The sequence below is a fragment of the Hippopotamus amphibius genome, chromosome 9 (assembly GCF_030028045.1).
Source record: "Hippopotamus amphibius kiboko isolate mHipAmp2 chromosome 9, mHipAmp2.hap2, whole genome shotgun sequence".
Lineage (NCBI taxonomy): Eukaryota > Metazoa > Chordata > Mammalia > Artiodactyla > Hippopotamidae > Hippopotamus > Hippopotamus amphibius.
In genome coordinates this window covers 42,569,046-42,582,374 of record NC_080194.1, presented here as the reverse complement: position 1 = coordinate 42,582,374, position 13,329 = coordinate 42,569,046, and the positions used below count along the sequence as shown (strand labels likewise).

The 13,329-nt window shown below is 57.6% G+C and overlaps 1 protein-coding gene across 5 annotated transcripts in view; it reads left to right on the top strand.

Moving 5' to 3' along the window:
• PDE2A (phosphodiesterase 2A) overlaps nucleotides 1-13,329 on the top strand; it is a 90,582-nt gene that overhangs the window by 15,722 nt on the left and 61,531 nt on the right. For 2 of the 5 annotated variants that reach the window (XM_057750952.1, XM_057750951.1), the window contains exon 1: nucleotides 9,405-9,561. In XM_057750952.1, coding sequence (XP_057606935.1) covers nucleotides 9,433-9,561 — 129 coding nt within the window. In that variant the 5' untranslated portion in view covers nucleotides 9,405-9,432. Of the gene's footprint in view, nucleotides 1-9,397; nucleotides 9,562-13,329 lie in introns of those variants that run through there. The other 3 variants (XM_057750955.1, XM_057750953.1, XM_057750954.1) reach the window with 3 other exon arrangements.

Sequence of the window (13,329 nt, the reverse complement as noted above, 5' to 3'; positions counted from 1 at the left end):
CAGGTTCCTGAGGAGTAGGGAGAGTGCTGGGCCGAGGGAGAGATGAGGGATCACTGCTCATTGCTCAAAGTCTGCCCCCAGACTCTCACCCTGACAGTGACACTGCTCAGCTGGGGAGGCTGCGTGGAGGAGGCAGCCTCCAGGCAGTAGGAAGAGGCTGAGAGGCAGCCAATCAGTCATCACGGCAGCACTGCCTTCCAGGAACTCGGGCCCAGGGGAGTGTGGCACTGTGGGTCGACCGTCTGGGCTGCGGCCCAGGCTCAGTGTGTGGGGTGTGTGTAAGTGGAGTGAGGCTGGCTTGGGGCCTCAGCGCGCCCTCCCGCCTCCCCCCACCGCCCGCCTCCTCACCTTCAGCCTGCCGAGCCTGCATCTTCCCCATGCTCTCCCCACTGCCCCCCACTGTGGGCCCTGCAGCTGAGAATCAAACTATTACCAGTTTCCAGACACCTATGTGTGCCTACTGCTGTGGGGTTCCCCTGCCCCAGAGGCTGGTCCTGGGGTGGGTGCTGCAGGGTTGGAGGAGGGCAGGCAGGGAGGCCAGGGGCCAGGGGCTGCAGGAGGTGGGGGCAAGCCTTCAGAGGCCTCTATGGACAATTTAATGAGGTAATGAAGGTACAGTTCTTCATACCACCAGGGCATGCAGCAGGCGCTTCGTCTTTGCTGGTTCCTCTCTCAGGAGTCTGGAGAGAGTGAGGCTGGTGGGGGCAGATGGGGCACCTCTGAGGGCACATGAGCTCCCAAAGCGGCTGTCAGCTGCCACTGACAGTGTTAACAATTGCAGGAAAAATTAGCTCTGGGGGGCGGGGGTGGGGAGAGAGAGAGAGATTAGTAGCTGACAGGTGACAGAGTCTAGCCAAGCACTATCATCTTTCTGACAACGGGGAGGGGGACAGCTGGTGCCGGGAGGAGCGGTGGCCAGAGCAGGGCTGTGGACCCTCCTAACCTTCCTACTGGGAAGGGCCCCTGAACAGGCCCGGATTGCTCCCCTTCCTGGAGCAGCTGCTTCCACCCTGGCCCAGGGACCTCCACCAGGCCCTCCAACTTGCACTGGCCTCAAGAGACCTGGGTTCAAGTCCTGGTTCAGGCACCTGCTGGTTGGTGGTGGTTAGGGCAAGTCGCTTTCCTTTTGGGGACCTCAGTCTTCTCATCTGTAACAGGTTACAGTGAAGATTGAGATATCACCTGTCCAGTTCCTGCCATTTCCCTGTCCCCAAGGGCCATGCTCCTCTGGGTTCCCCAGAGCCTGCCTTCCCTAGTCGCAGCCCCGAGAGGGACAGCTATAGGCCAGCTCTCCACTGGATGCCGTCCACTCCATCCTTGGGTCCCCACTGCCCTGACGCAGGACCTGTTGCTGAGGAAGGAGGAAGTAAAGGGGAGTCCATCTGAGGCTCTGTCATCTTCTTGGTCACTCTGGTGGGGGGACAAGTGTGCCTCTCTGTACGGATGGTGCCTCCATGGGTAACCAAGGCCTGGCCTGACTCAGATGGGGGTGGGGAGAGGGCTCTGGACTGGGAGTCCCAAGGCCTGACTTGCTGCTGTTCCATTCACTTCCTCACTGTACGAGCTCGGGCAAGACCTGTCCCTGGGGGGTAAGAGAGACAAGGAACCTCTCCGACCAGCCTCTTTTCTGAGGGTCCGTGGCTAGATGAGTCTGTGTTCGGGGGAGAGGCAGGGTGGTGGGCTGGTGGTACAAGGCTGGTGACGCCCATGCCACAGATGGCCAGACCCAGGAGGAGGGGCTCAGGGCTGGGGCCAGCCCAGGACTCCTGTGAGCTGAGTGCCCTTGTCCTCATTCTGCCCCTGCCTCTGTCTGCACTGCCTCGCAGTCCGTGTTGCCTCGCCTGCCCCTCCATTCCTGGTCCTCTTTTCCTTTGTTATCTCTCTGTATTGCCTCCTGCCTCAGGCTTATCTCCTCCTGTCACACTTCCATCCATCTCTGTCATTCCCCTGCAGCTTCTGCCTGCTCTCTGGCACACTCTCTCCCTCTCCAGGAGTTGGGCTTGTCTGGGAGTCAGTCTGTCTCTGCCACTTGTCTGTCTCAGTGGTCTCTGAGTCTCAGCTCTTGTCTTCTTCCACCTTCCCGAATCTTCCTCTCTCTGATGATGTCTCTGCCTTTCGCTGTCTCAGAATCCCCTTAGTCTGTCTCTGTAAGTCTCTCTCTGCCCTTGTCTCTGGGTCTCTGTCTCCCTTCCTCCCCTTGCAAACCCAGCCAAGGCAGTGGGTCCAGCCCTCCAGCCCAGAAAGCAGAGTGGTCCACCCTCCCTCTCTCTTGCTGACTGCCTCCGAGCCCCTGACAATTGCCCTCCACCCCGCACCACAAGGGGCCTCGTTGCTAGGCCTTGGGCTGGCAGCACCTGGCTTCCATAGCGACGGGTGCCTAGAAACAAAATGCCACATCTCCCGGTCCCACATGCAGTCTTCGAATCGAGCTCCTTGCGATCAATCAGGACAGGAAATGTGGCCGACTCTCGGCTGCCTCCAGCTTGGAGAGGCAAGAGGAGGAGACCATGGTTTCTGCCTTTTGGAGCTTGCGGGGCCGCTGGAGTGGGAGGAGCTGCTCCAGTGAGGCCCTGAAGCCAAGGAGGGAGCCCTGCCCACACACACCCTGGGCTCTTCTCAGGAGTTGGCCTGCTACTGGGAGGCCTGGGTTTGCAAGGGGCCGGGTTTGGGTCATGCTTCCACTGTTTCTAGCTGTGGGACTTTAGACAAATGACCTCATGTCCTGGGACCTCAGTTTTATCAACTGTAAGGTTGGGCTAATAATATCATGATGATGAAATAAGAGAATCACCTGGGTGGGCCTGGCACTTAGTAGGTAGTGCCTCATGGCATTGCCCTCCCTGTCCCTTTAAAGTTGTCTAGGATTTAATTAGCGGAGAGGAGGGTGATGGAACCCAGGCCTGGACAGTGGTGTGAGCAAAAGGTGGAGGCTGGAAGGCGCCTCCCACGTGCAGGGGCTCGCAGGGGCCCTCTCCTCAGTGGGTATTCACAAAGACGCAGCCCACGGACCATCAGGCTCTGAGGGCTGTGGAAACCCTAGAGCCGGAGTCCTGGAGTTCCGGCATTACAGGCAGTTCGAATAATAGAATGTTAGAATCTTAGGCTCCTATAGTTCAGGACTCCAGGCTCTCACATTCACAGAATGTAAAAAGCACAGCCTCTTCTAATAATGGGATTTATAATAGAGGCTCTGATTTTCTTAGATCACAAAGCTCTGGGAGTTCTTGGAACCTGGAAACCACAGACTGGGGCTCCCTCTATGACAGTGTCTGAGCAGGCAGGGAGTTTTCAGAGCATGGGGCCTTGGGTGCCTGTTGCTTAGAATTTCTTGTCTTGGCATCCCTCGTGGGCTCAGCTGTGAGCAGTCCTGGTGTGTGTGTGCGCGCGCTCGTGTGTGCGTGCGTGTGTGTGTGTGTGTGTGGGACTGGGGTCAGTGACTGACTGCATCCTGAGGCACCTCTGCAGCAGGACCAGCCCAGGAATAGCTGGTGAAGGAAAGCTGGGCAGCTTGTGGGTTGCAGCTGTCCAGGCTGGGCTGGGTGGGACTCTGGCAGCCACCCTTGGCTGAGGACCTGCTTGCCTTCATCCACCCAGCCTGCCCAACAAGGCTCAGGAGGAAGAATCTCCATGGGACACTCCTAGGGCTGGAGTTAGAACAGCCCCTCAAGGTCCTGCAGACTGGAGGGCAGGAGGCACCGGTGAGGGGAGGAAATGGTGTGGGTGGGGGCTTGGGGGATGAGAGAACGAGTGGGTCAGGGGGGTCTGCTGAAGAGTTTCTCAGCACTGCACTCTCTCTGCACTGTCCCCAGTTCCCGGGGGTAGTGGCTGGGGTTGGGGGAGCCTGAGCACTTTGAACCCACTTGCTTGTCGTGGCCTGGGGTAGGCTGAGAGCCAAGAGCGCCTTTTCCCACTTCTACCCAAAGCTGGGAAGGCTGGTAGAGCTGTTGAGAAAGCTGACTCTGCCTCTCCGTTTGCTCCTCTTCCTTCCCAGTTTCCATGGGAATCATGGCTCTGGATGACCAGGATTTGACAGGATGGTGCTGTGGGAGGAGTCCGCATCAGGCAGAGCCATCCCACATGGGAAGGGGTTGGCTGCAAAGAACGTGAGCTCCCCGTCCCTGGGAGTGTGCAAGCAGAGGCTGGATAGCCAGTCAGGGTGACTTCAGAAAGCGGCTCAGATGGGGGACGGTGTCGAGAGGCCCCTTCTTTGGGAAAGGTGGGTTTTGTGTGATTGGCCCAGGTAGCTGCCCCTTCTAGACAGCCCTGTGCCTCATTAAGGGGGTCACCATCTTCCCCCCATCCCCCACTCCTGCTCTGTGTGCCTGGCCCTGTGCTGGACACAGACACGTGGAGCTGAATCAGACCCAGTCTCTTTCAGGTCTGATGTGGGGAAGCACAAAGGGAAACAAACACTGTGGTGCAGGTCCTCCATAAGGAGGTAGGTCAGGTTGGGAGGAAGGTTCTACCACTGATTCCTATAGTCCACAGATGTCTTTTTGAGCGATTCCTCTGGGTCAAGCCTTGCTCTAGCTGCTGGGGCCACAGCAATGAGCAAAACAGAAAAAGAGTCCTGTCCCCTGGAGCTGATGGCATAGTGGGGAGCCCGAGTACCTGGCAAAAGTACAGAAGTGCTGGCTGGAGGACTGGTGAGCAGTGAGGGTTTGTGGCCAGAAGGCAGAGTGTGGGTGGGGCATAAAAGGGTGGTTTGGAGGCGGGGTTAAAGACCAGGAAGGCCGGGACCCGAACTCCAACATTATCCTGTCAGCAGTGGGGACCCATATGGGTGTGGGTGAGGCAGGGTCAGACTTGAGTGAAGAAAAGATCACTCCAGCAGGGATGGGCACTGGTGAGAAGGAGACACAGTGGTCCCTGAAGGAGGCACTAGGGCAGTGTGCCCACCAGTGTTCTGTGTGAGGAGCATGTGTGTAGGGATGTGAGTCTGTGTATAGGAGTATGTGTGTGTGTAGGAGTGATGGGAGTGTGTATGTGTATCTATGGAAAGACCGTGAGTGTGTGGATGAATGTGTGTGGCCTGGGGCAGCCTTGTGTGGCCGAAGGCTCTTGGGGTGTGCAGAGAATAAGGAGCAGATACCGAGGTGTATCAAGCCCCAAGTCCCCTGGACCTCAGTCCCAGTGTGAGCCGGCAGGTCCTGGATTAATCCTGGACTAGAACACTCCAGGCTCCCTTCCCCATCTAGGTCGTGGAGGGGGCCATCTGCTGCAGACAAGACAAATGTGTATGCAAATAACATGGAAGTGGACGAGACCTGTGGTTGACCCAGCCCTCCCCTCATCCCTTGAGCCTGAGTTCCCTCAGTCTGGGCTCTTTCCCACTTCAGTCTGCTGCTGGCGCTCTGGGGCAGGCCCTGTCCACTCAGAGCCCGAATGCACATTGTCCCCAGCACCTGCCTGCGGCCAGACCCTTTCTCTGTAAGGGCCACCCCCCACCTGGGGCCGCCAGCAGACACACAGAGCCGACCCGGGCTGGTGGCCATGCTCAGCACCTCTGCTAGGAGTGAGTTTGAGTACATGCAGACGTGCACATTTACACGTGCATTCACACATGAATGCACCTCTGTGCCGTGCTTGGGCTCTTGTGCACATACACAATGGTGTACACATGCTTACAGAGTGCGTGCCCACTCACACCTGCGCACACACACCTATCTGCACACACACATGCACATTCCTGTAGATACACACAAGTCTATGTAGACACACACAAGCTCAGCTATACTGCAGAAGCATCACACATCCTTATAAAGATACAAACTTACAGAACTGTACTCAGACCTCTCCCGCCTTCACCACATCACGCTCACAGACCTGTGTGCAGGGCCTTACACACGTGCACACGCCAGGGTTAACTGAGGGTGGCTCACACCATGCCCTCTCTGGGGCTGAAGCACTGCAGACCGGCTCTAGCTGGACGCAGAACCAGCAGAGATGTCAGCTTCCTCCAGGACTCCTCTTGGCTTGTCCCCTGGCAGGGTGTCTCAGGTGGTGGAGCCCTCTTTTAGTCCATGGGATTCACCTCGAGTCATGGAGAGACTGAGCCACGCACACTGTCTCCCGAGGAGCCCCCGTGTTGGGACCTCGGGCCTGGCGTGCCCCGGCTGGCCTGCCCGCCCTGGAGAGCTCCCTTCTGCCCGGATCCTGCCTTCCTCCACCAGAGCTGCTTGAGTCCTCAAAGAGAACCAGGCCAACCTTCACAGGGCCAGAGCCTTGCCTGAGGTCACCCAGCGTGTCAGGGCAGGGCTCAGGTTTGAACCTGGGCTTCTGGGAGTCTGACCATGGCTAGCAGTGAGAGGATAGGAGCACGTCAGGCACACAGACAGGCTCCTGGAAGCAGAACACGTTGTCCTGGGGGATATGGGAGCAGATTTGGGGTCTTTGGAGGGTCTGCTGGTGTCATACTCTTAAATGGGGAGAGAGGGAGCAAGAAAGTGTGTTCACCAGTCCTGGGTGAGGAGGTGCTTTGGGAGCTCAGGGGGTCATTGTTAGGAACAAGGATGGGCTGGTTCTTGGACAGGGCCTGAGGATGAGTGGCCCAGTACCCAGGTTGACAGGCTGTCAGCTGAGTCACCTTTTCTGAGGTAGCAGGGCCACTGAACAACTTAGCATGGCCTGCAGGGTGGGGAGATGAAAAGAGGTGGCTGCAGGGCTGAGCCAGGCACCCCTGAAGCTGGCTTCCTCATGGCAGAGGTGGTCAGACGGTTCAGGGGCTGGGTGTGGAAGACCCTGACTGCATGCTCTGGGACAAAAGGAGAGGTGGGAGAATTAGTTTTTCTCACATGCCTTTCCTCGAGAGGCAGTGCGTGAATATAAAGCACAGATTGGAGCCAGATGGCCTGGGTTGGAATTTTGGCTCTACTACTTACTAGCTGTGTGACTGTGGGCAAGTTACTTAGCCTCTCTGTGCCTTGGTTTTCCTTGCCTGTAAATTGTGGCTAATAATGAGTCCTGTCTTGTACTGTTGCTGAGAAGATGAACTGTGAAGCACAGAGTAAGTGCTCGGCAAATGTTAAGCCTAAGAGATGGTAGCTGTGCCAGGCCAGGGTTGGCCCTTGACTCTGGGGTCTGAGATGGCCTGTCTTGAAGAACAGCTAGCTCTGGCTAGTGGCTGTAACAGATGCCTCCTGGATACCTTTATCCCACGCACACTGTCCAGAGCCCAGGACTGAGCTGGTGGCAGATGCTCAGCATTTACCAAGAGATTTATGTACCGGCCTCAGACTCAGTCCTTACAATAGCCCTTATGTTGGTCAACCACTTTACAGAGCAAGAAACTGAGGCCAAAAAAGAGAAGGGAGGCTCTTTTCTGGGCCAGAACCATTACATATCTTAGCCCATGTAATGTTTTCTACAGCATTAATAAGTAGGACAAATTGCCCTCAATTTGAAGATGCAATAAAATACATTGACTTGGCCTGGATTACTTAGTGACAGAGAAGCTCCCATCCCTCCCTGTGCCACCAGACATGACTCCTAGGAAAAATGCAAGAAGGGAGACCCAGAGGATTAAGGTAGCACCCAGGGAAGGCCTCCTGGGGGAGGTGGGCCTCCAACTGGCCCCTGAAAGATAATCAGGCTGACAGGATCTGAAGGGCATTGGGGTTGGGATGGCTGGGTAAAGGCCTGGAGGTGAGAATGAGTCAGTTATCCATCTGAGTAGAGCAGGAAGTATAAATTTAAGGAACAGTGGTGAGGAGGTCAAAGCTGAAAAGACAAGCTGGAACTAACTTATAGCGGTCTGCCACGTCAGGCTGAGGGTTTGGGCTTCATTGTGCTGATGGTAGGGAGTCACTGAAGGTGTGTGAGCAGGGGAAGAGGCATGTCCAGAGCTGGCCTCAGAAAGTGAGGTGGGAGAACTCTTGGCATGGAGGTCCTCCCCCTGAGCGGGTGGCACAGCTAGGACTCTGCCCAGCCTGTGTGCCAGGTGCCTGGACTGTGTCCAGGACTGGGCTCAATGACTCAACCTTGAGGAAATCACTCCCCAGGGAGAAAGGGCCCAGATGAATCAGCCCAGTGAGTTGGGGAGCTGGGAAGCTGGGGGCTCACTGAGTCACCCTCCAAGAGGGGTGGCGGGTGGGGGTAAGGGGAGAGTTGCAGAGAGAGGGGACCACAGTACATGGGAAGAATTCGGGTCAGACCACAGCGAGGGCTGTCAGGGGACTCTGGCTGCCTTCCCACCATTATGGGGTTGATTTTCCTGGCAGTCTTATGAAAGAGATGGGAAAACTGAAGCCCAGAAACCAACCGGGGAGGGGATCTGACCAAGGTCATGCAGTAAGTAGCTGGCTGGCAAAGGCCAGGAGAGACCCAAGAGCACTCTCCAGTCCAGACACGTCCCACCGCCCCAGCCAACCTCATGCCAAGCGGAGGCTAGGAACCGGGTGGGTCCAGGCAGGGAGCTGGCCCAGGTGACCCCTTCCCTCTCTGACACCCCTCCTCGCCACCCCCCGCCCCCCGCCCCTTCCCGCGCAGATGGCAAAGCGGGCCGGGCTGCGCCGCCGCGATGGGACAGCAGGGGGCGCAGGAGCGTCACGGCTGCTGCAGGCGCCTGAGCACAGAGGCCGCTCTGCGGAGAACTGCGCTCCGGGCTCGCAAGTCCCACCGCGGAACGGGAGACTGTGTGGCCCTGGGGCCTGCGCCCTCTTTACCTTGCGGGGACGCCAACGCAGACCTGCCTGCCCAGTGCTGGGGGCCAGTGCTCCTTCCTCCAGCTCGGGACTGGTGCGCCTGTGTGTGTGCTCGCGTGTCTGTGCACACGTGTCTCCCTCCCAGATTTGCTGCTGCTCCGAGGGCCTGTCCGACTCGGAGCGACCTCTAAAATTTTTCCTGATTCTCCCTCCCCTCCCCCCAACCCAACCTTTTTCCTGGAAGAAGAGCAAGCCCAGAGCTCCTTGTGTCGTGCAGTGGTCCCTTCTCCTCTATCTCCCCCTCCGGGCCGCCTCCCGCCCCCTCGCTGCGCTGGTCTCCGCCTTGGGGCTGTGGCCTGGCTCCAGGACTTTATAATTAAGTGATGGGGGGAGAGGATGCGATCAGGAGAGGGGCTCAGAGAGGCGACTCCTGAGCGGTAGTGAAAGGAGTGGCGAAGGGGCAAGAGAAGGGAGCGAAGGCCGAGAGAAGGGAGCCGGCTGCCTGGCGGGGGATCCTAATAGCGGACGAGCTGGAAGACTCTTGAGAGCGGAGAGATAAGGGAAGTGAGAGCTGGTGGAGGGCTGTAGTCGGGGGTCCGAAGATCGGAAGAGCTGAGAGGTGCTGTCCACGGTGGCGGGCAGATGGGCGGGGCCGGGGCGGTCGGGGGGCGGGGAGTAGGCGGTTCGGGGCGGGGCCGGGGCGGACCCTCGCGCGGACCCGGCGAAGCTGTCGCGGACGCGCTGACCGAGCGCAGCGGCCGGGCCGGCGGGCGGGCGGGCGGCTGCGAGCATGGTCCTGGTGCTGCACCACATCCTCATCGCTGTTGTCCAATTCCTCAGGCGGGGCCAGCAGGTCTTCCTCAAGCCGGACGAGCCGCCGCCGCCGCCGCCGCCGCAGCCATGCGCCGACAGCCTGCAGGTAGGGGGGGGCCCCCGCGCTGGGCACGAGGGGAACGGCGTGTTGGGGGAGCGCCCGGCCGGGTCCTCCGTGGAGCGTGCTGTCGCCGGCCCCATGGTCCACCCTGCCCCCAACCCTCGTAGGGTGGGGACCCCTTCCCTAGTTGTGAATCCCACTTCTGTGCTGGGACTGCAGCCCATACCCAGAGACCTTGAGTCCCCAACTCACAGTTCAAAAACCTCACGCCCGACTCTGAACCCCTTTCAGATATGGGGCTTCACCCCAAGCACTGAACTCCCAATCCACAGTGGGACCCCTGTCCACACCCAAGAGTTCTGTTCGAGCCTGGAACACCCTGCCTCTCAGTTTAGTGGCAGACCCCTGCCCATCCCCCTGGACCCCCACTATATTTATCAGACTCCAGGCACACCCAGAACACCTGAACCCCCAACTCTCAGCCAGGATCCCGCCTCAGAGCTGGGGCCTCACCTCAAGCCCCTGAACCCCTGCTCCACAGCCTCACCTGTGCCCCCACCCAGATTCCCACTCAAACACCTGGAGTTCAGTCCTCATGTGAGACCCCACACCAGGATCCAACTGCCCCTTTCCATCACAGTTTCTCTCTCCTTCTCTGCAGGATCCCCCTCCCACCCTCTTCCTGCTTTCCCTTCTCCCTCCTGTATAGAAGATCCTAGTCTTTTCTGGCTTGTCTCACCCTCTCCTCTTGTTTCTCTCTGGGTATGGTGGCCCCAGTTTATTCTCTGGTTTCTCCTGTGGCTTCTCCGAGTCTCTTTGGGCATCCTCTCTCTCTGCCCCACCGTTTCTCTCTTGTTTGGTCTCTTTTGCCCATGTGCCCACCTCTCTCAGTCTGCCCATCACTCCCCCAGGTTCTCTAGGTTTCTATCTTTGTTCTAGGGCCTTTCCCTGTGGTCATCCTTTCCCTTATATCAGCCTCTGCTTTTGGGTGGTGAGGCGACAGGCTCAGAATGCCATGCTGGTGTCCCCAGGACCTCCACCCCTGCCCATGTTGCCAGGCATGGCATGGTGCTGGTGCTGGTGGAAGGGGCTAAACATGGAGCACGCAGCCCTTGGGTGGTGCCCAGGGATTTAGGGTGGGTGGGGATCATGCAGTGGAGCATGGGGTGCATAATTTATAAAACCCCTCGTCCCCACTGAGCTGGTCTTGACTTGGGAAGCTGGGGGCTTGGGATGGGGGAGGGGAGGAATAGACTGCAATCTGGTGTCAGTCCCCTGTGGTGGGAGGTGTCCAGGGCTGGGTGAGTCCCGGGGGGTATATGTTTGAGTAGGATGGGCTGGGTTGTGTGTGTTGGGTGTGCCTTGTGTGTGATCATGTGTGTTGTGTTGTGTAGCGTTGTGTGTGTCATCAGCAGTGGGATTATTTGGGGGGATCTGTGGGGGCTTATGATGCGTGTGAGGACTGTGAGTGTACGGCGTTGCGTGGCGTGTGCAGCGAGGGAGGCAGAGTTCTGAGTGTGGAGTGGCAGCTGTATGTATGATTGTTGTGTGTAGGGGGAACTTGCATGTACGTGGTTGTGTGTCCATCATCATGGGGTGGCGTGCTTGTAGGGGCAGCTTACGTGGGGGATTGTGTGTTTGTGTGTGTGTGCTATGGACTGTTGTGTGCAACCAGGAAGAGCCACTGTCGGGGCCTGATGAAAGGTTTCACTGGATGTCTTGGTGGAGGGGAGCGGGGGTGGGGTAGCTTCTAGGGTCTGAGTGTGCTTGCAGCCTGGGGGACTGGCTTCAAGTCACCAAGTTACATCCTGGAGTTGTTCGGGAAATATATTAGGACCTGTGTGTTGGCGTTTGAGTGCCATGTGTCTGTGTGGTGGCTGTTTGTGCAGCTCCCGATAGGAAAGAGTGCAGCGGCCAGGGCCCAGGGCTCCAAGGCAAGGACTTGTTGTCTAAGTGCGTATGTGTGTGCGCACGCCCAAGTGCGTGTGGGGAGGAGGCAGTGTGCAGGCAGGGCTGTCTGCTGAGGAGCTGTGTGTGCCCACAGACATGTGACATTTTGGTGTGACATTAGGTGTGCTTATTATCTATGCAGGGTGTGTCTGTACGTCTGGGTGGTGTGTGTGTACTGAATTTAATTGGATGTGTATGTCTGTGCTTGGAGAGGTGAGTGTGGGGTGTGTGAGGTGCGTGTGGGAGGTTGAGTGTGAGTGTGGCGCGAAGTGTGGGTGTGTGAGCTGGGTGACTTTTCTGTGTGAATGTGGATTATGTGATCTTCTCTCCCTGTGAGCTGTTTACGTGTGAAGGGTGTCCAGGGAGCTAGGGTACATGTGGGGGTGAGGCGGTGTGGAGGGCTGTGGAAGGTGCTGTAGGGGGTGAGGGAATGTGTGTATAAGGTGTGTGGGGTGAGGAACGAGGTACGTGATGTTTGGGTGTGCAGAATACAGCAGGTGTCCCCTAAATGTTTGTGGAGTGACGTGTCTGTGCAGGGAGGGCTTGGCTGCCATCCTGTTCTTTCTTCCCTCCCAGTTAGGTCCCCTGAGATGCCCAAGCCAGGCTGCCTCTACCCTTTGCCCTTCATCCTCCTTGCTTTCACCGAGGCCTTTGTCTTGAGTTTCCGGCTGAACAGGCGCTGGACAGGCGGGAGGCGGGTGATGTTGAGGTCCAGGAACCTTTGTTCTTTTCCTTTTAGCCTGTCTTGTGTTTTGGGGCGGCATTGGAAGGGGTGGAGAGAGGATGCACGTGTCTTGGGGTCACAGTGTTTACTACCACCCCGAGTGCTCCACAGAGGGTGGGGGTCCAGGCGCAGGCCCTGAGGCCTGGGTGGTATCCCTGGTGGCGCCTCCTCGGCGCAAGAGCAGCTAGGGCCAGGCTTTGAGTTGAGCGAGTTTGCCAACCATGAGGTCTTAGTCCCAAGCGTGGCCAGTGCCCCTGCTTCGCACGTCATCTCCGAGGTGCTGAGTGTGCTTCTGCCCCCTTCTGCATGCTGCCCGGTCCTCTTCCCTTCTCTGTGTGGCTCCCAGAGAGGGTTCCTGGGCTGGGAGACAACCAGGAAGACCTCAATCTATCTCCACTTGTGTTGACCCCCCATCTCTGCCCTCAGAGAGACTTCTCTGAGAAAGGAGGCCAGGTCGCACCTTTGGGGACCCTCTGGTCTGATGGACCCAGTAGGAGGATCCAGGTCATACCCTCCAGAGAAAGCTATGGGGAGACCTTAGTGGGCAGCCTGCCAGCAGGGGCCCGAGAGCGCTAAAGACCAGGACTCCTTGTGGTTGGAAGGCGCAGAGGCCATCAGAGTCAGTCAGGGGAGGCAGCTTGGGGCCAGTGCCCCAGCACCACATTCCAGAAGTTTCTCTGAAGTTAGTGGATTTGAGTGGAGTCTTGAAGGGGCTGTTGGATGGCAGAGGTATGTGGTCTGAGGCTGAGGAAGATTCTAGCCCAACTGGGAGAAGGGATCTTGAAGACTGTTGCTCATTCCCAAGCAATACTGTGTGGCTTAGCGTGGCCCTCCCTGGGCCTGCTACCTCCTCAAGCTTTCACGTCACCTTTTCCCATCCCGTTGTCTTTGGGCAGAATCATCACTGCCATCATCTCCACCATCACCTTTTGGGCAGCTCTTTCCAAATTTTGAGCTCCTTTCACAAATGTCTCCTTTAACAGATGAACTCATTCCATTGTCTGAAAGCATTTATTGAGCACCTGCTGTGCACTAGGCAGGCACTTTTTTTTTTTTAAGAACTTTTATTGGGATACAGTTAACAGACAATGAACTGCATATATTTAGAGTGTACAATTTGGTATCCCAATCTCCCTATT